The 26,586-nt window shown below is 51.1% G+C and overlaps 1 protein-coding gene across 4 annotated transcripts in view; it reads left to right on the top strand.

Moving 5' to 3' along the window:
- The window catches only part of CLIP2 (CAP-Gly domain containing linker protein 2), a 115,464-nt gene that overhangs the window by 19,931 nt on the left and 68,947 nt on the right, over positions 1-26,586 (top strand). For all 4 annotated transcript variants that reach the window (XM_024249945.3, XM_009242701.4, XM_024249944.3 and 1 more), the window contains one exon: positions 8,321-8,508. In XM_024249945.3, coding sequence (XP_024105713.1) covers positions 8,388-8,508 — 121 coding nt within the window. In that variant the 5' untranslated portion in view covers positions 8,321-8,387. The remainder of the gene's footprint in view (positions 1-8,320; positions 8,509-26,586) is intronic.

The raw sequence follows: 26,586 nt of genomic DNA, 5'->3' as shown, positions 1-26,586 counted from the left end.
GGTGGGTCACCTGAGGTCAGGAGTTTGAGACCAACCTGGCCAACATGATGAAACCCCGTCTCTACTAAAAATTAAGTGTATGGTTTGATGACTTCTAGTATAAACATAGAGTTGTGCAACTATCACCACACCCCAGTTTTAGGACATTTCTACCACCCAGAAAGTTTTCTGTGCCCATTTGCAGCCAATCTCTGTTTCCAGGCCCAGGCAACCACTGATCTGCATTCTGTGTATACGGTTTTGAAATTTCATATGAACGGACTCATACAATATGGAGTCTTTCGTGTCTAGTTTCTTCTACTTAGCAAAATGTTTTAAACATTCATCTGGCCGGGCGTGGTGGCTCACGCTTGTAATCCCAGCACTTTGGGAGGCTGAGGCGGGTGGATCACCTGAGGTCAGGAGTTCGAGACCAGCCTGGTCAACATAGTGAAACCCTGTCTCTACTAAAAATAGAAAAAGTTAGCTGGGTGTGGTGGCGGGTGCCTGTAATCCCAGCTACTCGGGAGGCTGAGGCAGGAGAATCGCTTGAACCCGGGAAGTGGAGGTTGCAGTGAGCCGAGATCATGCCATTGCACTCCAGCCTGGGTGACAGAGTGAGACTCCATCTCAAAAAAAAAAAAAAAAAAAGCATTCATCTATGTTGCACATATCAGTAGTTCTTTATTGCTGAGAAGTATTCTATTATATAGATATACCACTTTGGGCCAGGCATGGTGGCTCACACCTTTAATCCCAGCACTTTGGGAGAGGCTGAGGTGGGGGGAATTGCTTGAGTCCAGGAATTCAAGACCAGCTTGGGCAATATAGCAAGACCCTGTCTCTACAAAAAAAAAAAAAAAAAAATTTAGCTAGGCGTGATGGCGTATGCCTGTAGTCCCAGCTACTGGGGAGGCTGAGGTGGGAGGATTCCTTGAGCCCAGGAGGTCGAGGCTGCAGTGAGCCGTGATCATGCCACCACACTCCAGCCTGGGTGACAGAGACCTGTCTCTGTTCTAAAATAAAAATGAAGAATGGTCATGGCGGCTCAATCCTGTAATCCCAGCACTTTGGGAGGCTGAGGCAGGAGGATCCTTTGAGTCCAGGAGTTCGAGACTAGCTTCGGCAACATAGTGAGACTCCAGCTGCAAAAAATAAAAAGTTAGGTGGGCATGGTGGCACTCGCCTTTGGTTCTAGCTACCCAGGAAGCTGAGGTGGGAGGATCACTTGAGCCCAGGAGCTTCCAGGCTGCAGTGAACCATGATTGCACCACTACACTCAGCCTGGGTGACAGAGTGAGACCCTGTCTCAAAAATAAAAATAAAATTAAAATAAAAAACAGCTGCCCTACTTTTGTTTGTACATGCACTGGTTGATGGAGGTTTTACTTTTGGGCTGTTATGAGTAAAGCTGGTATGCAACACTTGTTTATAAAACTTTCTATGGATACATGTTTTTGCTTCTCTTGGGTGGTTGGGTTATATGGGAGGTATATTTTTAACTTTCTTTTTTTTTTTTTTGAGACAAGGTCTCACTTTGTCATCCAGGCTAGAGTGGAGTGGCACGATCTTGGCTCACTGCAACCTCTGCCTCCTGGGTTCAAGTGATTCTTGTGCCTCAGCCTCCCAAGTAGTTGGGACTACAGGCATGCACCACCATGCCCTGCTAATTGTTTTTGGATTTTTGGTAGAGATGGGATTTCACCATGTTGCCCAGGCTGGTCTCCAACTCCTGGGCTCAAGCTATCCGCCTGCCTCGAGCTCCTATTTTTAACTTTTTTTTTTTTTTTTTTGAGACGGAGTCTTGCTCTGTTGCCCAGGCTGGAGTGCAGTGGTGCGATCTGGGCTCACTGCAAGCTCTGCCTCCCGGGTTCACGCCATTCTCCTGCCTCAGCCTCCCGAGTAGCTGGGACTACAGGTGTCTGCCACCACACTCGGCTAATTTTTTGTATTTTTAGTAGAGACGGGTTTCACCATGTTAGCCAGGATGGTCTTGATCTCCTGACCTCGTGATCCGCCCGCCTCGGCTTTCCAAAGTGCTGGGATTACAGGCGTGAGCCACCACACTCGGCCACTATTTTTAACTTTTTAAGAAACTGCCCAACTGTTTTCCGAAGTGATTGTACCATTTTTTATTTCCACCAACACTATGAGCGTTTCAGTTGTTCTGCATCCTCATCAGCACTTGGTATTGTCAGCTTTTAAAATTTTTAGCCATTCCCCTTGATGGGAAGTGGTATCTCTTGTGGTTTTGATCTGTATTGCCTGGATGAGTAATGATGTTAGTCATCTTTTCATGTGCTTATGGGCTGTTCGTATATCTTCTTTGGTGAAATGTGTATTCAAAGCTTTCACCCATTTTTAATTGGGTTATTGTCTTGTTAGTAAGTTGCAGAGTTCATTATGTTTCCTGAATACCAGCCCTGGCTGGGCGTGGTGGCTCACACCTGTAACCCCAGCACTTCCAGAGGCGGAGGCAGGAGGATTGCTTGAGCCCAGGAGTTTGAGACCAGCCTGGGCAACGTAGCTAGACACAGTCTCTACAAAAAATAAAAAACAATTAGCCAGGCATGGTAGGGTGCACCTGTAGTCCTAGCTATCCAGGAGGCTGAGACGGGAGGATTGCTTGAGCCCAGGAGTTGGAGGCTGCAGTGAGCTATGATCGTGTCACTGCACTCCAGCCTGGGCGATAGAGCAAGACCACATCTCAAGAATTAAAAAAAAAAAAAAGAAAAAGAAAAAGAAAAGAATGCAAGTCTGGGCCGGGCATGATGGCTTACACCTGTAATCTCCGCACTTTGGGAGGCCGAGGCAGGTGGATCATTTGAGGTCAGGAGTTCAAGACCAGCCTGGCCAACATGGTGAAACTCCATCTCTACTAAAAATACAAAAATTAGCCAATGGGGTGGCAATGGGATGCCGGTAGTCCCAGCTACTTGGGAGGCTGAAACAGGAGAATCACTTGAACCTGAGAGGCGGAGGTTGCAGTGAGCTGAGATTGCATCACCTGGGTGACAGAGCAAGACTCGGTCTCCAAATAAATAAATAAATAAATAAAAGAATGAAAGTTTGTTATTAGATACGATTTATAGCTGTTTTCTCTGTGGGAGGGATTTTGGGCAGAGAAGAGGCCCTGGCAGGGGGCGGGGGTCAGGAGGCGGAGGGTGTTCCTTGCACCTCACTTGAGTCTCAGCAGTGCTCTCTCTTCTCTGCATCTGGAGTTCCTAGGTGAGAGGGTCCCCCAGCTGAGCCACAGGAGCAAGGGGCTCATTTGGTCACCCACAAGGTGGGACATTTACTGTCACCAGAGACCACCCCCATTCACCTTTGCTGGCATTGGAAATGCTGACCCAGCCTAACCAAGCTCTCAGAGAGCTATGCCCAAAGCTCACGGTACAGCTCCCTCATTGAACAAGCCACCAGGAGGGCCCGGTTCTGAGGACGAAGGGAGCAGCATTGCACCCCAGCATGATTGACTCCCAGCCCCCAGAATTCCCGGGGCACCAGGGGCATTGGAATGTTGGATTTAGCAGGCCCTGAGGGCCAGGGCTGGCAGGCATGCCCAGTGCTCTCGTGGGCGCACCCCGGCATGTGGGCTCCACTGCTGTGTGCCTGGGGGCAGCTCGTTTTCCTCTGCTCTTATAGCTGCCAGTCTAAGGGAGGAAGTGATCCTTTACTCAGATGTGCCAGGACAGGTAGTAGCATTGCTGACTCATCGGATGTCCTGAGAACACACGCACATTCCTGCCATGAGCATTGTGGGTTGGCATCTGTATTCATCAGAACTTTTTTGGAAATGCAAATAACATTGTCCCTCAAATAGATTTAGGGGAAAAAAAGGCCAGGCACAATGGCACACGCCTGTAATCCCAGCACTTTGGGAGGCTGAGGCGGGAAGATTGCTTTAACCCAGGAGTTTGGGACCAGCCTGGGCAACATAGTGAGACCCTGTCTCTACAAAAAACTTGTAAACTTAGCTGGGGCGGGGGGTGGTGGTGGTGGCATGCACCTGTGGTCCCAGCTACTCGGGAGCCTGGGAGGTTGAGGCTGCAGTGAGCTGAAATTGTACCACTGCACTCCAGCCTCCAGCCTGGAGTGGCTCACACCTGTAATTCCAGTACTTTGGGAGGCCGAGGGGGGCAGATCATGAGGTCAGGAGATCGAGACCATCCTGGCTAACACAGTGAAACCCTGTCTCTACTAAAAATACAAAAAATTAGCCAAGTGTAGTGGCAGGTGCCTGTAATCCCAGCTACTCGGGAGGCTGAGGCAGGAAAATGGCGTGAACTCGGAAGGCAGAGCTTGCAGTGAGCCGAGATTGCGCCACTGCACTCCAGCCTGGGCGACAGAGTGAGACTCCATCTCAAAAAAAAAAAAAAAATGAAAAGCCCAAGTGGCCAGCTTCAGGCTCAGCTGGATCTAGGCCCTCCTGGGGACTCAGCTCGGCTGTCTCTGTGGCCAGCTTCAGGCTCAGCTCGGCTGGCACCGTTCCCTGGCAGGCTCTCCCATGCGGCAACCAGGATGGCCCCTGCAGCTTCTGGCTTCCATCCTACACCCAGGCAGCCCCAGAGCAGGGAGAATTCTTCCTAAAGGTTTCAGCCACAGCCCAGACCCTGGGACGCGTCACATGATCTTCTCTGATGGCCAGGCCTGCGTTATGCATTCACTCTAGGAGTGGGAATGGGGTCAAGCCACATAAGTCATATGAACCAAGGGTGGGGAGAATGTAGGCCGGGAGCAGTGGCTTATGCCTGTAATACCAGCACTTTGGGAAGCCGAGGCGGGAGAATTGCCTGAGGTCAGCAGTTCGAGATGAGGCTGGCCAAGATGGCAGAAACCCCCTCTCTACTAAAATACAAAAATTAGCCGGGCCTGATGGCGGGCGGCTGTAGTCTGACCTACTCAGAGGCTGAGGCAGAAGAATTGCTTGAACCTAGGAGATGCAGGTTGCAGTAAGCCAAGATCGTGCCACTGCACTCCATCCTGGGTGTCAAAGTGACTCTCTCAAAAAAAAAAAAAAAAAAAATTGGGGAAAAGGGACAGGGTGCGGTGGCTCACGCCTGTAATCCCTGCATTGTGGGAGGCAGAGGTGGGAGGATCACTTAAGGTCAGGCATTCGAGACCAGCCTGGCCAACATAGTGAAACCCCATGTCTACAAAAAATACAAAAATTAGCCAGGCGTGGTGGTGGATGGCCTGTAGTCCCAGCTACTCAGGGGACTGAAGCAGGAGAATCACTTGAACCCAGGAGGCAGAGGTTGCAGTGAGCTGAGATCATGACACTGCACTCCAGCCTGGGCAACAGAGTAAAACCTTGTCTCTAAAAATAATAATAATAACAGAATAAGTGAAGAAAAGGTTTCTTCAAAATCTGTGACCACACATATGGCTGGACAGACAAGGGCATCTCCTGTATCAGAGATTTCCTGTGTTTCCGAGGTCCAGACGTGAGGATGCTTTTGCCTGGAATCCTCCATCCGACTATGGTGCTCTGAATTTTCTCTCCCCATTGGACGGTGCTCCCCAGGGCAGAGGCCGAGTCCTGCCTGCAACTCTTGGGTAGGGATGGGGCCTGGCTCATGGTGAGCCTTCTGGAAACATTGGGTGCAGGAAAGTTTGTGAGTATAGGATAGTGGGGAAGAGGTCTGGGGGTGGGGGCTTGTGTACCTCTCCAGCTCCCTGCAGCCAGTCCCATCTTGCTGCAGGATCAGTCCCTGATCAGTCCCTGATCCCCTAAACAGATAGCGTCATGCCTGGAGGCTTTGCTCCTCGCCAGAGTCCCTTTTGTAAAGCGCTGGTGCTCCTATAAGCTCTTCTGTGCTTCATCATACGGACACAAAGCTGGCCGGGCATGGTGGCTCATGCCTGTAATCCCAGCACTTTGGGAGGCGAGGCAGGAGGATCACTTGAGGTCAGGAGTTCGAGAGCAGCCTGGCCAACATGGCAAAATGCTGTCTCTACTAAAAATACAAAAATTAGCCGGGCGTGGTGACGGGTGCCTGTAATCCCAGCTACTCGGGAGGCTGAGGCAGGAGAATCGCTTGAACCCTGGAGGTGGAGGTTGCAGTGAGCCAAGATGGTGTCACTGCACTCTAGCCTGGGCGAGAGAACAAGAGTCCGTCACAAAAATAAATTTAAAAAAATAATAAAGACACAAAGCTTTTGATTCTGAGGTTACTGTACTAGCAAGCATCACACACTTTTTTTTTGGCCATGATTAATATGTAATCTTTGCTTTTAGCCCTTTTAAAAATATTTTGTTTTTATTATTTGTAGAGAACAGGGTCTCACTATGTTGCCCAGGTGGGTCTTGAGCTCCTGGGCTCAAGTGATCCTCCTGCCTTGGCCTCCCAAAGTGCTGGGATTACAGACATGAGCTACCCCACCTGGCCCTTGTTTTTTCTTTTTTTTCTTTTCTTTCTTTTTTCTTTTTTTTTGAGATGGAGCCTCACTCTGTTGCCCAGGCTGGAGTGCAGTGGTGCAGTCTCAGCTCACTGCAGCCTCTTCCTCCTGGGTTCAAGTGATTCTCCTGCCTCAGCCTCCTGAGTAGCTGGGATTACAGGTGCCCGCCAACATGCCCAGCTAATTTTTGTATTTTTAACAGAGATGGGGTTTCCGCCACGTTGGCCAGGCTGGTCTCAAACTGCTGACCTCAGGTGATCCACCCACCTCAGCCTCTCAAGGTGTTGGGATTACAGGTGTGAGCCACCGTGCCCAGCCTTTTTTTTTTTTTTTTTTTTTTAATTTTAAATTCTGGGATACGTGTGCAGGATGTGCAGGTTTGTTACATAGGTAAATGTGTGCCATGGTGATTTGCTGCACCTGTCAACCCATCACCTAGGTATTAAGCCCAGCATGCATTAGCTATTTTTCCTGATGCTCTCCCTCCCCCCGCCCCCACAACAGGCCCCATTGTGATGTTCCCCTCCCTGTGTCCATGTGTTCTCATTGTCCAGCTCTGACTTATAAGTGAGAACATGCGGTGTTTGGTTTTCTGTTCCTGAGCAAATTTTAGTTTGCTGAGGATAATGGCTTCCAACTCCATCCATGTCCCTGCAAAGGACATCATCTTGTTCTATTTTATGACTGCATTTTTTGGTTTTTTCTTTTTTTTTTGAGACAGAGTCTTGCTCTGTCACCCAAGCTGGAGTGCAGTGGTGCCGTCACAGCTCACTGCAGCCTCGGCCTCCCAGACTCAAGAAATCCTCCCACCTCTGCCCCACAAATAGCTGGGACTACAGGCATGCGCCACCACGCCTGGCTAATTTTTTATTTTTTATTTTCTGTAGAGACAAAGTCTTGCTACGCTACCAAGGCTGGTTTTGAACTCCTGGCCTCAAGCAGTCCTCCCACCTTGGCCTCCCAAAGTGTTAGGATTACAGGTGTGAGCCACCGCCCCCAGCCCTTTTAGGGCTTTTTTTTTTTTTTTCTTTTGAGACAAGAGTCTCACTCTGTTGTCCAGGCTGGAGTGCAGCGGCACGACCTCGGCTCACCGCAACCACCGCCTCCTGGGTTCAAGTGATTCTCGTGCCTCAACCTTCCAAGTAGCTGGGACTACAGGCATGTGCTACTGAGCCTGGCTAATTTTTGTATTTTTAGTTGACACAGGGTTTCACCATGTTGGCCAGCCTGGTCTCGAACTCCTGACCTCAAGTGATCCACTCACCTCAGCCTCCCAAAGTGCTGGGATTACAGGCATGAGCCACTGCACCTGGCCCCTTTTAGGGCTTTTAATGACCATAGTCAGCATGCAGCTCACGCTTTGAAAAGGTTTCACTCTGTCGCCCAGGCTGGAGTGCCCTGGAGCTCACTGCAGCCTCAAACTCCTGGGCTCAAGCGATCCACCAGCCTTAGCCTCCCAGAGTGCTGGGATGACAGGCCACTGTACCCAGTCTAAAAGTGGTCTTTGTTGCAAACAGTTTGATGGATGCTCATGGGATAGAAGGTGAAACATCTTTCAATTGTAATAAATTTCTGCAACCAAAAATAAATAAATAAAGACACAAAGCTTTAATGGTGGGAAGGCAGGCAGAGGTCGTGGCTAGGTGACGGCCTGGTGTGGAGTTGAGGCAGGTAACCCCACACCAGGACGTAAGACGGTAAGGCATAAGCCTCTCTGTGTGTTTGTCCTGCCCCTGAAGTGGAGGGGGTGTGTGCTGGGATGGTGAGTCCAAGAGTGGGAATATAGCCCGTGCAGCAACGGGAGCAGTGAGCTGATAGGTTAAATCGGGTGTTGCCTCATCCAGCCCACCTCAGGAGGGATGTGTGTTGCTCGATGGCCCTTGAGGGTCTGGGGGCCATTGGGAAGTGATGATATGATCTCTCTTGTCTCTGCCCGCAGGTGAATGAAGATGGCAGAGAGGACGTGACCAGCACTCACCCTTGTCCACCTGCCCAGTGGCACCGCCATGCAGAAGCCCAGCGGCCTGAAGCCCCCCGGCCGTGGGGGGAAGCACTCCAGCCCCATGGGCCGGACATCTACTGGGTCAGCTTCATCCTCGGCGGCAGTGGCCACTGGCTCCAAGGAAGGTACGTGGCGCCAAGGATCGGGGATGAGGGGACTGGCTACATGGGATGAGTGTTCTTCTGGAAGAGCCCCAGGAGCACAGGCCACTCTGTGACCAATCTGATGGGGGATGCTGAGTGTCATGAGCTCCTGTAATGGGACCTGATCAGCACTGGAAGGTTGGCAGAGGTTTCCCCAGGGAGGGGACATGGGAGCCGAGGTCTGGGGGGTGAATAGCTGATTCACTAGCTGAAGAGGAAAAGGGGTGGGTACGGTGGCTCATGCCTGTAATCCCAGCACTTTGGGAGGCTGAGGCAGGTGGATCACTGGAGGTCAGGAGTTCGAGACCAGCCTGGCCAACTTGGTGAAACCCCATCTCTACTAAAAATACAAAAATTAGCCGGGTGTGGTGGCAGGTGCCTGTAATCCCAGCTACTCGAGAGGCTGAGAGAGGAGAATCGCTTGACCCCGGGAGGCAGAGGTTGCATTGAGCCGAGATCGCTCCATTGTACTCCAGCCTGGGCAACAGAGTGAGACTCTGTCTCAAAAATAAAAAAAAAAGAGGGAAGGGTATTCCAAGTAGAGGGAACAGCACATGCAAATGCTCAGAGGCAGAAAGAAGCGTCGTGAGTACAGAAGAGGGAGAGAACATGGGTGCGGCTGGGGCAGTCTGCTGCAATGCAGGTGGACCTGGGTGACTTGGAGGTGTGCAGGGAGTTTCATTTTCATCTTAATAATGAGAGCTACGGGAGAGTTTAAACCAAGATGAGTATGATGGAAGGAACTAGCAGCAATTTCTTACCCATTCTCTGCAGTTTAAAAAATTGTAATTGAGCTGGGCATGGAGGCTCATGCCTGTAATCTCAGCACTTTGGGAGGCCGAGGTGGGAGAATCCCTTGAGGTCAGAAGTTCAAGACCAGCCTGGGCAACATGGTGAAACCCCATCTCTACTAAAAATACAAAAATTAGTCGGGCGTGGTGGCAGGTGCCTGTAATCCCAGCTACTCGAGAGGCTGAGAGAGGAGAATCGCTTGACCCCGGGAGGCAGAGGTTGCATTGAGCCGAGATCGCGCCATTGTACTCCAGCCTGGGCAACAGAGTGAGTAGTCCCAGCTACTCGGGAGGCTGAGGCAAGAAAATCACTTGAACCCAAGAGGAGGAGGTTGCAGTGAGCTGAGATCACACCACTGCACTCCAGCCTGGGCTACAAGAGCGAAACTCCTTTAAAAAAAAAAATGACGATCGTTTCTTACTTATCACTTTGATAAATGATGCTGTGATGAACATCTTTGTGCACAAAGCCTGGCTTTGATGACACTCCAGCCAGCAGGATAGGTCACTGCCCATCTTATCTGATTGGCACAAAGTTTGGAGAGACAAACACAGCCAGGGCCAGACTGGACAAATTGAGTCCTGGGGAAGGGGGTCAAGGAAAGTTTGAGCCAAAGTCATGGGCAGTTGGCAGGACCGGGTCCCTGGCAGAGCAAATGGGCAGCGTGAAAGGGTGAGGCCTGTGGGCAGAAGCCCATGTGAAAGGCCTGCCCAGTGCAGCCTTGTGAAGACCCAGGCTCTGCTCTAGGGTGGCAAATCCTCTCCAGCAATGAGAAGCCAGACAAGAGAAAATTCGGGGGATGAGGTGGGGTGGGGAAGAGGTGTTCTACGTGGAGGGAATGGGTGATGCAAAGGCCCTGAGGCTGGAATGAATTTGGTTTGTTAAGAAAGAAAAAGGCTGGGGACAGTGGCTCATGCCTGTAATCCCGGCACTTTGGGAGGCCAACGCTGGAGGATCACCTAGGTCAGGAGTTTGAGACCAGCCTGGCCAACATGGTGAAACCCCCTCTCTACTAAAAATGCAAAAATTAGCTGGATGTGGTGGCACATGCCTGTAATCCCAGCTACATGGGAGGCTGAGGCATGAGAATCGGTTGGACTCAGGAGGCGGAGGCTACAGTGAGCCGAGATCATGCCACTATACTCCAGCCTTGGCAACAGAACAAGACTCTGTCAAAAAAATAAATAAATAAAATAAAAGAAAGAAAGAAAGAAAGAGAAGCCAGCATGGTGGCTCATGCCTATAATCCCAGCACTTTGGGAGGCTGAGGCTGGAGGATCACTTGAGCCTAGGAGTTCCAGACCAGCCTGGGGAACATAGTGAGATCCCGTCTCTACAAAAAACCATTTTTTTAATTAGCCAGGTATGGTAGTGTGTGCCTGTAGTCCCAAGTACTCCGGAGGCTGAGGTGGGAGGATCGCTTGAGCCCAGGGTTTGGAGGCTGCAGTGAGCCATGATCACACCACTGCACTCCAGCCTGAGTGACAGAGCGAGACCCTAAAAAAAAAAGAGAGAAAGAAGAAAAGTCTGGATGGAGAGGAGTGTGAAAAGAGGTTAGGGAGGGCAGCCAGGGCAGACCTGAAGGACATAGGGTTTGGGTTTGTTTTAAGAGTGGTGGGGGCTGGGCACAGTGACTCAAGTTTGTAATCCCAGCTCTTTGGGAGGCTGAGGCGGGAGGATCACTTGAGGTTAGGAGACCAGCCTGGCCAACCCTGTCTCTACTAAAAATACAAAAATTAGCTGTAATCCCAGCTACTCGGGAGGCTAAGGCACGAGAATCGCTTGAACCCGGGAGGCGGAGTTTGCAGTGAACTGAGATTGCGCCACTGCACTCCAGCCTGGGCAATAGAGTGAGACTCCATCTCAAAAAAAAAAAAAAAAGAGAAAAAGGAAAAAGAGCAGTGGGGGCCGGGCACTGTAATCAAGCCTGTAATCCCAGCATGTTGGGAGGCTGAGGCAGGAGGATCGCTTGAGCAGTAGAGTTTGAGTCCAGCCTGAGCAACACAGCAAGACCTCATCTCTACTAAAAAAAATATTAGGCACGGTGGTGTATACCTGTGATCTCAGTTACTTGGCAGCCTGAAGTAGGAGATCCGCTTGAGCCCAGGAGGTCAAGGCTGCAGTGAGTTTTGATCACACCACTGCACTCCAGCCTGGGTGACCGAGCAAGACCCTGACTCAAAAACAAAACAAAAAAGGATGGTGGGAGCGGCTGGAGGACACCAATGGAAAAGTGATGGGACCTTGTTCACATCCCTTGGGCCACTGTGCAGAGAATGGATTGTAGGGTTAAGAGCCAGGTGGGGATACCAGTGAGGAGGCTGTGGTTATCCGGGGGAGGGAGGGGCTCATTACCATGATTGGGCAATCAGGGAAGACTTCCTGGAAGAAGCGTGAATGAGCTCAGCCTTGATAATGGGGGCAGGGCAGTGGATGGAATTTGAAAATGAGAAGAGGAGGAGGAAGGACCTGCAGACAGTGGGGGAAGGGCGTGAGCGAAGGTACCTAGTGGGCTGAGCTTGGTCCAGTGAGGAGTGGGGCTGTGTAACCTAATGGCTGGAGAAGGGCACCTGCCCAGCCCAACCCTGGGGCTGGGGCATGGCGTGCAGCAAGAGAGTCTTATTGAACCTTCTGGGTACTTTCCCCTTTGTTCCTCCCTGATCTAGAGAGGCCCAAATTCTGGCTGTGATCCAGCTCTCATGCCCCTCCTAGCCCTGCTCCTGCTGTGTGACACTGGGAGAGTGACCTAACCTCTCTGAGCCACAAATGGGATAATAGCATCTCCCTAATGGGATCAAGCGAGTTAATGAACCTGGAGTGCCTGCAGGTAGAAAACTCATTGAAGATTAATTTCTTTTCCTTTCACCCATCCATCATCTCATTACAGGAAAATTTGAAAGTGATAAAAGAAAAAAACGTCCATTATCCTTTAACCTTCTCCCTTCCCCCTTACCACTTAACCTCATCACTGCACAGCCTAACCAGGATTCCGTGAAGGACGGACCGTGTTTATCATGGTCCCACAGGATTCTAACAGAGCTGAGCATTTCCTATTGCAGACATTGGCAGTTCCTGAGTTTTAGCCATTGTCATGTTGCAGCGCAATTACTTTATTTTATTTATTATTATTATTTTTATTATTTTTTGAGACGGAGTCTCGCTCTGTCACCCAGGCTGGAGTGCAGTGGCGTGATCTCGGCTCACTGCAACCTCCACCTCCTGGGTTCAAGCGATTCTCTCTCAGCCTCCCGAGTAGCTGGGATTACAGGTGCCTGCCACCACGCCAGGCTAATTTTTCGTATTTTTAGTAGAGACAGGGTTTTATCATCTTGGCCAGGCTGGTCTTGAACTCCTGACCTTGTGATCCCCCCACCTTGGCCCCCCAAAGTGCTGGGATTATAGGTGTGAGCCACCGCGTCTGGCCTTTATTTATTTTTAATAAAAAATAAGCGTGCAGCGTTTATAAAGTCTCCAGTAGTATACAGTCATCAGTCATGTCCTAGACCTTCACGTTCACTCATTCACTCACTCACCCAGAGCAGCTTCCAGACGTGCAAACTCAATTCATGTTAAGTGCCCCAGACAGGTGTACCCTTTTTTCTTTTCTTTTTTATTTTTATTATTTTATTTTATTTTTCCTTTTTTTTTTTTTGACACAGAGTCTCGCTCTGTCGACCAGGCTGGAGTGCAGTGGCACGATCTCAGCTCATTGCAACCTCTGCCTCCTGGGTTCAAGCGATTCTCCTGCCTCAGCCTCCTGAGTAGCTGGGACTACAGGCGTGTGCCACAACACTGGCCAATTTTTGTATTTTTAGTAGAGACAGGGTTTCACCATATTGGCCAGGCTGGTCTCGAACTCCTGACCTCAGGTGATCCACTAGCCTTGGCCTCCTAAAGTGCTGGGATTACAGGCGTGAGCCACTGCGCCTGGCCTCCATTTTTTAATCTTTTTTAAGAGACAGGATCTTGGCCAGGTGCTCATACCTGTAATCTCAGTCCTTTGGGAGGCCAAGGCAGGTGGATCACCTGAAGTCAGGAGTTCGAGACCAGCCTGGGCAACATGGCGAAACCCCATCTCTACTAAAAATACAAAAAAATTAGCCTGGCGTGGTGTTGGATGCCTGTAATCCCAGCTACCCGAGAGGCAGAGGTTTCAGTGAGCCGAGACCACACCACTGCACTCCAGCCTGGGCAACAGAATAAGACTCTGTCTCAAAATACAAAGAGACAGGAGACAGGATCTCATTATATTGACCAGGATGCACCTCCTGGCCTCAAGCAATCCACCCTGCCACCTTGACCTCCCAAAATTCTGGAATTACAAGCATGAGCCACTACACCTGACCCATTGTTTATGTTTGTTTTTTGTTGTTGTTGTTTGTTTTTTTGAGATGGAGTCTCACTCTGTTGCCAGGCTTAAGTGCAGTGGTGCGATCTTGGCTCACTGCAACCTTTCACTCCCTGGTTCAAGAGATTCTCCTGCCTCAGCCTCCCAAGCAGCTGGGATTACAGGCACACGCCACCATGCCCAGCTGATTTTTGTATTTTTAATAGAGATGGGGTTTCACCATGTTGGCCAGGCTGGTCTTGATCTTCTGACCTTGTGATCCACCCGCTTTGGTCTTCCAAAGTGCTGGGATTACAGGTATGAGCCACCGCGCCCGGCCTGTTTATCTTTTAAATCTTATTTTTACTGTACCTTTTCTATGTTTAGCTATGTTTTATTTATTTATTTATTATTTATTTATGTATTTATTTGTTTGAGATAGGGTCTTGTTCTGTTGCCCAGGCTGGAGTGCAGTGGCATAATCGTAGCTCACTGCAGCCTTGACCTCCTGGGCTCACGCGATCCTCTTGCTTTGGCCTCCTAAGTAGCTGGGACTATAGGCAGGTGTCACCACGCCTAGCTAACTTGTAAATTTTTTGTAGAAATGGAGTCTTGCATTTGTTGCCCTCGTTGCTCATGAACTCCTGGGCTCAAGCGATCCTCCCACCTCGGCCTACCAAAGGGCGTGAGCCACCATGGCTGGCCTAGATATCTTTATTTTTCTTTTCTTTTTTTTTTTGAGATGGAGTTTTACTCTGTCGCCCAGGCTGTAGTGCAATGGCATGATCTCGGCTCACTGCAACCTTTGCCTCCTGGGTTCAAGCAATTCTCCTGCCTCAGCCTCCTGAGTAGCTGGGATTACAGGCGTCCACCACCATACCTGGCTAATTTTGTATTTCTAGTAGAGATGGGGTTTCACCATGTTGGCCAGGCTGGTCTCCAACTCCTGACCTCAGGTGATCCGCCTGCCTCAGCCTCCCGAAGTGCTGGGATCACAGGCGTGAGCCACTGCTCCTGGCCCCGGCCTAGATATCTTATGTTCAGATGTACAAACACTTCCCCTCGTGTTACAATTGCCTTCAGCATTGAATACTGTAACATGCTAAACAGGTTTGTAGCCTAGGAGCAGTGGACTAGACCATATAGGTTTGTGTAAGTACACTCTGTGATGTTCACAGGACAACAAAATCGCCTAATGATGCATTTCTCAGATGGTATCCCGGTCATTAAGTGATACATGACTGTATTTCCTTCCAGTCTTTTTTCCTATTACACAAGTTGTTTTATTTATTTATTATTTATTTTTATTTTTTTGAGATGGAATCTTGCTCTTTCGCCCAGGCTGGAGTGCAGTGGCACGATCTCTGCAACCTCTGCCCCCTGAGTTCAAGCGATTCTCCTGCCTCAGCCTCCCAAGTAGCTGGGATTACAGGCAGCCGCCACCATGCCTGGCTAATTTTGTATTTTTAGTAGAGACAGAGTTTCGCCATGTTGGTCAGGCTGGTCTCAAACGCCTGACCTCAGGTGATCCTCCCGCCTCGGCCTCCCAAAGTGCTGGGATTCCAGGTGTGAGCCTCCATGCCCGGCCACAAGTTGTTTTAAACAGCTAGATTGTGCATTCTACTTTTTCTCATCTTATTGCATCCTATGGGAAGCACCTCCCTGTGCTACTACGGTATCACCTGCCGTCATTTGAATGGTTCCCTGGAGGGAACGGACTGTAGTGTGGTGTGTGGTGTGCCACCTGCTTCCTAGTCACATTGCCTGGCGGTCTGGGGATGGGGGCGAGGACGGGGTGGTCGGACTGCCTGGGGCCTCCACCCTCAAAGCTGTCCCAGAGAGAGAAAGTGTCCCTCTGAGAATCCCCAATTGACTGGGGAGCCACACCTTGTGCCTGACCTTGGAGATAGTGGCAGCAGAGGCTGTGGCTGGGCTTGGTGGTGTCCTCTCCCTTCGCTGCACCCCGGCTGCTGCCTTTGCAGGGCAGAACCAGACTCCCAGGCTGGGGAAGGAGGTGGCCAGCCTGGAGCAAAACCGAGTTGGCTGAGACAGCCAAACTCCAGGAGAGAGAAAAGGAGAGTTCTGCTGCCCAGGGCTGCTTTTGTTCCTGTTCCAAGATCTCGAGAAAAAAAAAAAAAGGCTCTGGGAAGAGTGACAGGTGGAAGAGCCAGGGAAGGACGGTTCCCCCAGTCCTGTTGGCCCATCGGGCTCCCTCACCCACCCATACAACTGTCCATCTGTTCTCCGAGGGGCTAGAGGCTGCCACATCCATCAGAGGCTGGGACCCTGGGCAGTGGGCAGCTCGAGATGCGTGTGGCAGAGGCCGGGGCCTGGCGGTGGTTTGTGGGGAGGGGAGCACACTGGAGTCTGCTCTGGGAACAGGGCTGTGGCTGCCTCCCAAAACATGAGCTCAGCCTCCGGCAGAGGATCTGGCCAAGGGACGGGGCCTGGACTGGTGCCCTTGCTGCCCACCCAGTGGAGAGGGGAGGGCCTGTGTCCTCAGAGCTGTGCCACACAGGGAGCAGCATTTGAGGGGGACCTTTGAGAGGGTCTCTCACACTAGGAGGTGGTGCAGGGCTACAAGGGAGAGGTGGTCAGAGCAGGTGGGCAGGAGGGCAGTTTGGGATCCACCTGGGGGCAAAGTCCTGGGTGGAGCAGCGTGGCAAGGGACAGCATGGCCGGGTGTGACTGAGCACACCTGGAGGCTGGTGCAGACAGGGTGGTCAGGGACGGCCTGGCTCCAATGGTGACATTGGAGCAAGGATTCAAGTGATGAGCAGGAGTTGCCCTGGCTGCCGTTCAGGGAAAAACAGCCAGGCAGAGGGAACAGAGGCTGCAAAGGCCCTGAGGGCCCGGTGTGGTGGCTCACGCCTGTAATCCCAGCACTTTGAGAGGCCGACGCAGGTGGATCACTTGAAGTCAGGAGTTTGAGACCAGCCCAGCCAACATGGTGAATCGTCGTCTCTACTAAAAATACAAAAATTAGCTGGGCGTGGTGGCACACACCTGTAAGCCCAGGTACTTGGGAGGCTGAGGCAGGAGAATTGCTTGAACCCGGGAGGTGGAGGTTGCAGTGAGCTTAGATCACGCCATTGCACTTCAGCCTGGGCAACAGAGCGAGACTCCATCTCAAAACAACAAAAAAAAGTTGGGGAGGCTGGGCTGCAGTGACCTGGGTCCTGGGTGAGGACTGATGGGACTGATGAGCACAGGGGCCAACTGTGTGCCATTGTTTTCATTTTAAAGATGAGACCATTGGCTGGGTATGGTGGCTTATGCCTGTAATCCCAGCACTTTGGGAGGCCGAGGAGGGCAGATCACTTGAGGTCAGGAGTTCGAGACCAGCCTGGCCAACATGGTGAAACCTTGTCTCTACTAAAAATAACAAAAATTAGCTGGGCGTGGTGGCACATGCCTGTAATCCCAGCTACTCAGGAGGCTGAGGCAGGAGAATGGCTTGAACCTGGAAGGCAGAGGTTGTAGTCAGCCAAGTTTACACCATTGCACTCCAGCCTGGGCAGCAAAGGAAGACTCTGTCTCAAAAAAATAAAAATAAAGATGAGACCACTGAGGCTTGGAGTCTCAGCTGCGTTGCCCAGGTTTACAGGGCCAGAGCTGAGACTCATGCCAGACTGAGCCCCTGCTGCCTCCCCAGGGGTGGGGTGCCTGGGGGACCAAGTCCAGTATCAGCCCCACACACTTGGCTCATGCCCCAGACAGGTGGATGGGAGGAGGACATACCTGTTCCCATTAGGTTTGTCACAACTGTCCCCTAACATTCCTGTGGCGTTGCCTTATGCTGGGGACCCAGGAGATTGAGGACAAGTATGTGTGGGAGTGTTACCCACCCTTAGACAGGGAGTTGGGCTATGTGAGGGAAGGCCCACCTCCTATATGCTATCCTCAGCTGTTCTCCAGTACACACACAGGGCTGGGCCCAGAGCATTTTTTTTTTTTTTTTTTGAGACGGAGTCTCTCTCTGTCACCCAGGCTGGAGTGCAGTGGCGCAATCTCGGCTCACTGCAACCTCCACCTCCTGGGTTCCAGCGATTCTCCTGCCTCAGCCTCCTAAGTAGCTGGGATTGCAGGCATGCGCCACCACGCCTGGCTAATTTTTGTATTTTTGAGTAGAGACAGGGTTTCACCATATTGGCCAGGCTGGTCTTGAACTCCTGACCTCTTGATCCACCTGCCTCGGCCTCCCAAAGTGCTGGGATTACAGGCATGGGTCACCGTGCCCAGCTTGTTTTTGTTTTTGAGACGGAGTCTCACTCTGTCACCCAGGCTGGAGTGTGGCGGCACGATCTCAGCTCACTGCAACCTCCACCTCCCGGGTTCAAGAAACTCTCGTATGTTGCTGGTGGGAATGTAAAATGGCACAGCTGCTTCAGGAAAGTTTGGCAGTTCTTCAAAATTTGTTTTGTCTTTTGAGACAGAGTCTCGCTGTGTTGCTCAGGCTGGAGTGCAGTGGTGCAATCTCGGCTCACCACAACCTCCACCTCCCAAGTTCAAGCAATTCTTCTGCCTCAGCCTCCCAAGTAGCTGGGATTACAGGCATGTGCCACCACACTCGGCTAATTTTTGTATTTTTAATAGAGTTGGGGTTTCATCATCTTGGCTAGGCTGGTCTCGAACTCCTGACCTCAAGTGATCCACCTGCCTTGGCCTCCCAAAGTGCTGGGATTACAGGCGTGAGCCACTTCACTTGGTCAGCATTGTGGTTCTAGTTCACTGAGCTCAATGTCCCTGTACCCCGTGAGTGTTCCAGACCTTGGCACCAACCTGAAGTGCCCGAGGTGGGGCCCCCACCCCCACAGAGGATGGTGCTTTTCTCTTTCCTTTCCATACATTTCTAGGCGCCTTCCCAGCCCCAGGAGAGCAGGTAGGATTGTCCCCATTTTAAGTGACTTGTCTGAGATGTTGGGCAAATTCGTCCCTTCAAGGGCAGCTTCTCGGCTCTCCACTGACCACATCCTAAACTTTTTAATGGCATCAGGACAGGGAAGCCAAGCCCGCTCTTCTGTGGCTGGTGGGGGTGGGGGCAGGGCTGCCTCCTAACGTCCCTGACGTGGTCCGGGATCGATCTGACGGGGTGGGGGTCCGGCTGCCAGCACCTGCCTGCCTGCCTGGTGGCCTGGCCACGGGCTTCTCCATGGGGAGCTGGCTCTGTTCTTTCCAGGGTAAGCCATCCGGGCCGCTCTTGCCCTGGGTTCCCCGGCCGCCTCTGCTGAGCAGAGACTCTGTTCTCCTGGTTTGGGAGGAGGGGGCACAGAAGGGGGGTTTGGAGTTCCATTTGGTTCAGGAAGAATGCCGAGCAGAGCCTGGGATTCAGGACGGTGTGGGCTGATGGAGGGAGGATCCCTTCTTTAGGGCTGGATGCTGCGGAGGCTGCGCCTGGGGTGGCCACCGGAGAGAGGTGAGTTTCAGACGGACCCCTCCCTGGTCGGGGTGGGCTGGGAGATGTAGACTCAGTCCTCCCTGGAGCAGGCATGGTCTGAGGGGTGGAACCAGGTTGGGGTGGACCCAATGCGGGACTGCCGGAGGGAAAGTGGCCTCTTCAAGGAATGCTATGGAGACCCCATTCCTTCCTTCGTAACCTCTGCCTTTGAGCACCTTCAGGAGAGAAGAGGGGGCTCAGGAGAGAAAGCCATTTGAGATTTTCGGGGCATTGATGGATGTTCCTTTGGGGCCACCAGGAAGCGGGAGTCAGGTGTGTGGCCCGTCTGCGTTTCAGCCCGGGGGGTCCAGGGGATGAGAGGGGAGTTGGTGTGAGTCCACCTCCTGGGGCTCATGTTCTGGGGGTGTGCAGACATGCACCCCAGTTAGCCTGGGAGTCAGGTTGTGCAAACTAAGGGGGAACAGAGCCCCATGGGGTTGGGAGGGAGAGAGATGCAGTGGGCCCCTTGAGATGGCTGCAGATGAGGGGATGTGGAGTTGCTATGGACGGGCAGAAGGACTTCCTTAGGTGATCCCAAGGGTAAAGTGCTGGACTCAAGGCAGAAGGATGGAGCTTTGCCTGAAACAGCCTGCTTGATGCCTGTGGTATTGGTATAATGCCTTTTTTTCTTTTCTTTTCTTTCTTTTGAGAGGGTCTTACTCTGTCACCGAGGCTGGAGTGCAGTGGTGCGATCATGGCTCACTGCAGCCTCCAACTCCTCTCTCAGCCTCCTAAGTAGCTGGGACTACAGGTGTGCACCACCATGCCCTGCTAATTTTTGTATTATTATTAATATATATATTTTTTTGAGACGGAGTCTCATTCTGTCGCCCAGGCTGGAGTGCAGTGGCGCATCTCGGCTCACTGCAAGCTCCGCCTCCTGGGTTCAGGGCATTCTCCTACCTCAGCCTCCCGAGTAGCTGTTAGGCGCCCACCATCACGCCTGGCTAATTTTTTTTTCGTATATATTTTTTTTTATTTAAGTAGAGACAAGGTTTCACCGTGTTAGCCAGGATGGTCTCGATCTCCTAACCTCGTGATCCGCCTGCCTCGGCCTTCCAAAGTGCTGGGATTACAGGCATGAGCCACCGCACCCGGCCATTTTTGTATTATTTTGTAGAGACAAAGTCTCGCTATGTTGCCTCCTGAGCTCAAGTGATCCTCCCGCCTCGGCCTCCCAGAGTGCTGGGATAACAGACATGAGCCACCACACCCGGCCAGCATGATGCTATATTAAGAGCACCTCTCACTCCCAGAAGCACCTGGGTTTGAATGTTAAATCATGTGGTCGCCTTATTTATAGCCCCTCCTTTGTGGTCACCGTGCTCATTGGCACATCAAAGGCTCTGAAAAGTCCTGTAGACAAGTACCCTTCACTTTGTTGAAGTTGCTGTTTCTCAAGCTTCTTTGAACCTGGAGGTTGAATTGGTTTTTTTTTTTTTTTTTTTTTTTTTTCATAATACCTAGGAACAGCCTGTGGAGCTATGTTCTGTGGAACATTTAGGAAGGGACCAGATCCTAGCAGAGGACACTTTTTTATCTGCCCCCAAACCATTGGGGCAGAGGGCTGAGTTCATCACACATCTCACTTCATGACATGTCAACGCTCTGGGTCCCTGAAGGTCCCTCTCAGTTATTTTATTTATTTATTTATTATTTGAGACAGAGTCTTGCTCTGTGGCCCAGGCTGGAGTGCAGTGGCACGGTCTCAGCTCACTGCAACCTTTGCCTCCTGGGTTCAAGCAATTCTCCTGCCTCAGCCTCCCAAGTAGCTGGGATTACAAGCATGTGCCACCACACCAACTAATTTTTGTAGTTTTAGTAGAGACGGGGTTTTGCCATGTTGGCCAGGCTGGTCTCGAACTCCTGGCCTCAAGCCATCCGCCTGCCTTGGCCTCCCAAAGTGCTGCAATTACAGATGTGAGCCACTGCATCCGGCTATTTTTTATTTTCTATTATTTTTACTTTTTTGTAGAGATGAGATCTCTCTATGTTGCCCAGGCTGGTCTTGAACTCCTGGCCTCAAGCAATCCTCCTGCCTCAGCCTCCTGAGTAGCTGAGACTACAGGCTTGAGCCACCGTGCCTAGCTTCCTCTTGGTGCTTTTTTTTTTTTTTTCTTTTTTTTTGAGATGGAGTCTTGCTCCCGTCACCCAGGCTGGAGTGCAGTGGTGCAATCTCGGCTGACTGCAACCTCCACCTCCTAAGTTCAAGCGATTCTCCTTCTTCAGCCTTCCGAGTAGCTGGGATTACAGGCATGCGCCACCATGCCTTGCTAATTTTTGTATTTTTAGTAGAGACGGAGTTTCGCCATGTTGGCCAGGCTGATCTCGAACTCCTGACCTCAGGTGATCCGCCTGCCTTGGTCTCCCAAAGTGCTGGGATTACAGGTGTGAGCCACCACGCCCAGCCGGTGTTTCTTAATTGATTCATTTTTTTGTTGTTCCCTATTCCTCTTCCCCTACCCCCAGGCCACCATGCCCTGTGCTGGATGTGGGGATGCTCCTGAACTCTGCTGTGTCACCAAGAATCACATCATAAACACTGTCCCACATAACCCATAACCTGGACAAATAATGTTTTAAAGGTTGCTTAATAATCTAAATAATGTGACCATAATTTATGTACCTGCTCCTCAGTTTGGAGGCTCTTAGATTCAGTTTTTTATTTTTGTGAAGGTCAAGATAGTGAGTCAGTTTTTCCCTTTCTAAATTATTTCCTTGGGAAATAGACTAAAGAGTGTATTCCTTATTTTATTTTTCTTTTAAAACATATTAGATTTCTGGCTGGGCACCATGGCTCACACCTGTAATCCCAGCACTTTGGGAGGCTGAGGTGGGTGGATCACCTGAGGTCAGGAATTTGAGACGAGCCTGGCCAAAATGGCAAAACACCATCTCTACCAAAAATACAAAAAATTAGCCAAGCATGGTGGTGCATGCCTGTAATCCCAGCTACTCGGGAGGCTAAGGCAGGAGAATCACTTGAACCCAGGAGGTAGAGGTTGCAGTGAGCCGAGATCATGCCACTGCACTCCAGCCTGAGCAACAGAGTGAGACTCCGTCTCAAAAAAAAAAAAAAAAAAAAAAAAATTCAGGCGAGCCTCTGAGCCCTGAGAAGGAGGCATAAATGAATTAGGAGTGATTTCTTCTGTGGAATTGCTAGACTGGGGGAAGGATGAGCCAGTAGAGCAATGAGGGTTTGCAACCTGAGTGCATGGGTGGTTGTAGGGCCTCCTGAGATGTGGAGGATGGTGGAGGAGCTTTGGTAAGAGCTGAGGAAGGAGGTCCTGTGGGTTCAGGACGTTGGGTGTAAGGTCCTGGAGGAGGCAGGTCTTGATCCTGACTGAGGTGAGCAAGAGGGGATCAATTTGTTTCTTTCTTTTCTTTTCTTTTTTTTTTTTTTTTTTTGAGACAGAGTCTCACTCTATCTCGCCCAGACTGGAGTGAGTGCAGTGGCGTGATCTCGGCTTACTGCAGCCTCTGCCTCTTGGGTCCAAGTGATTCTCCTGCCTCAGCCTCCTGAGTAGCTGGGACTACAGATGCCTGCCACCAAGCCCAGCTAATTTTGTGTTTTTTTTAGTAGAGATGGAGTTTCACCATGTTGGCCAGACTGGTCTCGAACTCCTGACCTCAGGTAATCCACCTGCCTCAGCCTCAAAGTGTTGGGATTACAGGTGTGATCCACCACGCCCAGCTGGGATCCGTTTCATTCTACATCTTCCTGTGTCACTTGAATCATTTATAAGGAGAATGTATTTGTGTCTTAAAGAAAAAAATGTGGTCACATGTAGGCAGTAGCTAAAGCTGTAGCAGTTGGTAGATTATGTGGTAGGTGGGGGGCACCATGTAGATCGGGGTCCCCTGCTACTGATCAGAGAAGAAGGTTTGTTGTTGTTGGGTTTTTTTGTTTTTTGTTTTTTTAAGATGGAGTTTCGCTCTTTTGCCCAGGCTGCAGTGAAGTGATGCGATCTCGGCTCACTGCAACCTCCGCCCCCCAGGTTCAAGTGATTCTCCTGCCTCAGCCTCTCGAGTAGCTGGGATTACAGGCGCCCACCACCATGCCGGGCCAATTTTTGTATTTTTAGTAGAGACGAGGTTTCACCATGTTGACCGGGCTGGTCTTGAACTCCTGACATCAGGTGATCTGCTCAACTCGGCTTCCCAAAGTTCTGGGATTCCAGGCGTGAGCCACTGTGCCCCATGTAATTTTTTTCTCAGAGGCAGTGTCTCCCTGTTGCCCAGGCTGGATTGCAGTGGTGGGATCATGCCCAATTCTCCTTTTTTTTTTTTTTTTTTTTTAGAGATGGGGTCTTGCTATGTTGTCCAGGCTGGTCTTCAACTCCTGGCCTCAAGTGATCCTCCTCCCCTGGCCTCCCGAAGAGCTGGGATTACAGGCACACACCACCATGCCCAACCAGGGTGATGAGTTTTAGATAAAGCTGTCAGAAAAGGCTTCTCTGAGGAGGTGAGGGAGCCAGCTCTGTGACTTCCTGGAGCAAGAGGTCGTGGGAAGTACCCACACCCACATCATTCGTGGTGGAGCCCTCCCTCCCCCTCCCCTGGGTACCACATTTTGGGTTCCTTCCTCAGTTACGCACATGGCATGGCGAGCTGAATTGTAGTTGCTGGCATCCCCACTCCACCCCCTTGCCGGGCCCTGTTTGGCCATGCCTCTTGTCCACAGTGTCTGACACAGGGTCTGGCACCTAGTAGGTCCTCAGGAAGTGAGATCCCTCCTGATGAGATTGAGCAGGAAAAGGCCAGTCCCCACCTCCACAGGCAGGGCAGGACCCGCGTCCTCACAGGCGGAGGGGAGAATGCGTCATCTGGGCGCCCTTTTTATCCCCACCGGCTGCAGGACCGTGCCACCAGCTGCAGCCACCCTGCACCATGTCCTTAGGCCCTTGTCATGCTTTGAACTTGAAACTTGTAGTAAATTCCTTTGTGGCTCTTGTCTGGGCGGGAATCACTGTCTAGGGAATAAATCAACTGCATGTAGGAGGTTTATTTTAAAATTTTTTTTTTTTTTTTTGAGACAGAGTCTCGCTCTGTCGCCCAGGCTGGAGTGCAGTGATGCGATCTCAGCTCACTGAAACTTCTGTCTCCTGGGCTTAAGCGATTCTCCTGCCTCAGCCTCCCAAGTAGCTTGGATCGCAGGCACCTGCCACCACGCCCAGCTAATTATGGTGTTTTTAGTAGAGATGGGGTTTCACCATGTTGGCCAGGCTGGTCTCAAACTCCTGACCTCAGGTGATCCACCCACCTCGGCCTCCCAAAGTGCTGGGATTACAGGCATGAGCCACCTTGCCCGGCCTATTTTAATTCTTTTGGAGATGAGGTCTCGCTCTGTCGCCCAGGCTGGAGTGCAGTGATGTGATCATGGCTCACTGCAGCCTCCACTCCCTGGGCTCAAGCAATCCTCCTGCCTCAGCCTCCTGAGTAGCTGGGACTACAGGAGCAAGCCACCTTGTCTGGCTAATTTTTGTATTTTTTGTAGAGACAGCGTCTCACTGTGTTACCCAGGCTGGTCTCAAACTCCTGGCCTCAAGTGATCCTCCTGTCTCAGCCTCCCAAAGTGCTGGGATTACAGGCATGAGCCATGGTGCCCAGCCTCACGTGAGGTTTAAGTCTGTGTTGCTGGGCCCAGCTGGAAGTCAGTAGTGGCTCTTTGCCTTCACGGGGGTTTGCTGGGGAACTCAGAGGGCAGTGAGGTCCAGGCTGTGCCCACAGGGAGCTCCCAAACAGCTTGCCTTTGGCCTGCGAGGATATGGACCGAGGAAGCGCCTGTTAACCAGGTTTCAAAAACTCCATCGTATATACATTGGCTCCCCTGGGAGGAGACGTAGGACATGGAGAATGTCAGTGCTGGAAAGGATCCTAGCTATTTCTGACCTAGTCCTTTGTTATGTCATGGGGAAACTGAGGCACCCATCTGGGAAGGCACAGACTTGGCTCGCCCTGGCCAAGCCAGTGTGTCACTGATGACTCCCTGGAGGGATAGGGAATTTCCCATGGTTTCCCAACTGCAGGAAGCTGAAAATGTCTCAGTGTGCATGGAATTTGATAAGGGTTTTGTCCCTGTGATGCGGGGGCAGCTGAGAGTCCCACTACTCAGAGGAAGAATGAAGCGAAGTATCACGTGCAGTTGCCATGGGCTCATGGCTTAGATTTTTGCAGCTGTTGAAACAACTGGTCCCTGGGCCTGTGACCCCTGGGAGGGGACGGAGTCAGGGAGAGATTACCTGAGGGTCCGCCTGGGCCCAGACAGCTGGGGACAAAGACAGCTGAGCAGGCAGCTTCTCACCAAGAATAGCCATGCTGGGTCACCTTCGACCTGGGGACCCTTCTCTGGGCTCTAAGCACAGAGGGCAGGTAGAAACAGACCTTAGCTGGGCTACAGTGGTTCTGTTCGGTTAGCAGAGGTCACAGAGCTCTCTCTGCATAGGAAAGTGCCCTAGAAATGGATATGGGGTAGGAGCTGGCGCCTGCCAGGCACCCACTGTGCGTGTGGTCAAGAGGGAGGGTTCTGGCCTGGGCGTGGTAGCTCGCACCTATAATCCCAGCACTTTGGGAGGCCAAGGCAGGAGGGTCACTTGAGGCCAGAAGTTTGAGACCAGCCTCGCCACATGGCAAAACCCAGTCTCTAATAAAATACAAAAAAAAAAAAAAATAGCCTGGCGTGCTGGCACACACCTGTAATCCTGGCTACACTGGAGGCTGAGGCATGAGAGTTGCTTAAACCTGGGAGGCGAAGATTGCGGTGAGCAGAGATTATGCCATTGCACTCCATCCTGGGGACTCCAGCCTGGGCAAGAGTGAGACTGTCTCAAAAAACAAAAGAGGGAGGGTTCTGAAGCCAGATTAGCTGAGTGTCCTACTCGGCCTGGGTGACCTTACCCTCTGTTTCCAAATCTGCAAGGTAAAAATATGATGTATTCTTATAATGAATAGCCCGGTGTGGTGGTGCATGCCTATAATCCCAGCTACTCGGGAGGCTGAGGCAGGAGAATCACTTGAACTCAGGAGGTGGAGGTTGGAGTGAGCCAAGATTGCGCAAGTGTACTCCAGCCTGGGTAACAGAGCGAGACTCCGTCTCAAAAAAAAAAAAAAGTGCCCTGTCCATTGAGGAGCATGCAGTTGGCACTTCATAAATGCAGCTGCTATCTTAATTATTTTATTTTGTTATATATTATATTTATTTTTTGTAGAGACAGGGTCTTGCTATGTTGCCCACACTGATCTTGACCTCCTGGGCTCAAGTCATCCTCCTGTCTCAGCTTCCCGAGTAGCTGGGATTACAGGCTGCACCACTGCACCCGGCTTATTTATTTATTTATTTATTTATGTATTTATTTATTTATTTATAAGAGATTGGGGTCTTGCTATGTTGTGCAGGCTGTTCTTGAACTCCTGGGCTCAAGTGATCCACTTGCCTCGACTTCCCAAAGTGCTGGGATTACAGGTGTGAGCCACTGTGCCTGGCTTATTTTCCTTCCTTCCTTCC

The sequence above is a fragment of the Pongo abelii genome, chromosome 6, assembly GCF_028885655.2.
Source record: "Pongo abelii isolate AG06213 chromosome 6, NHGRI_mPonAbe1-v2.0_pri, whole genome shotgun sequence".
NCBI lineage: Eukaryota > Metazoa > Chordata > Mammalia > Primates > Hominidae > Pongo > Pongo abelii.
The sequence above is the reverse complement of the archived record's forward strand: the minus strand, read 5'-3'. Positions and strand labels throughout refer to the sequence as shown.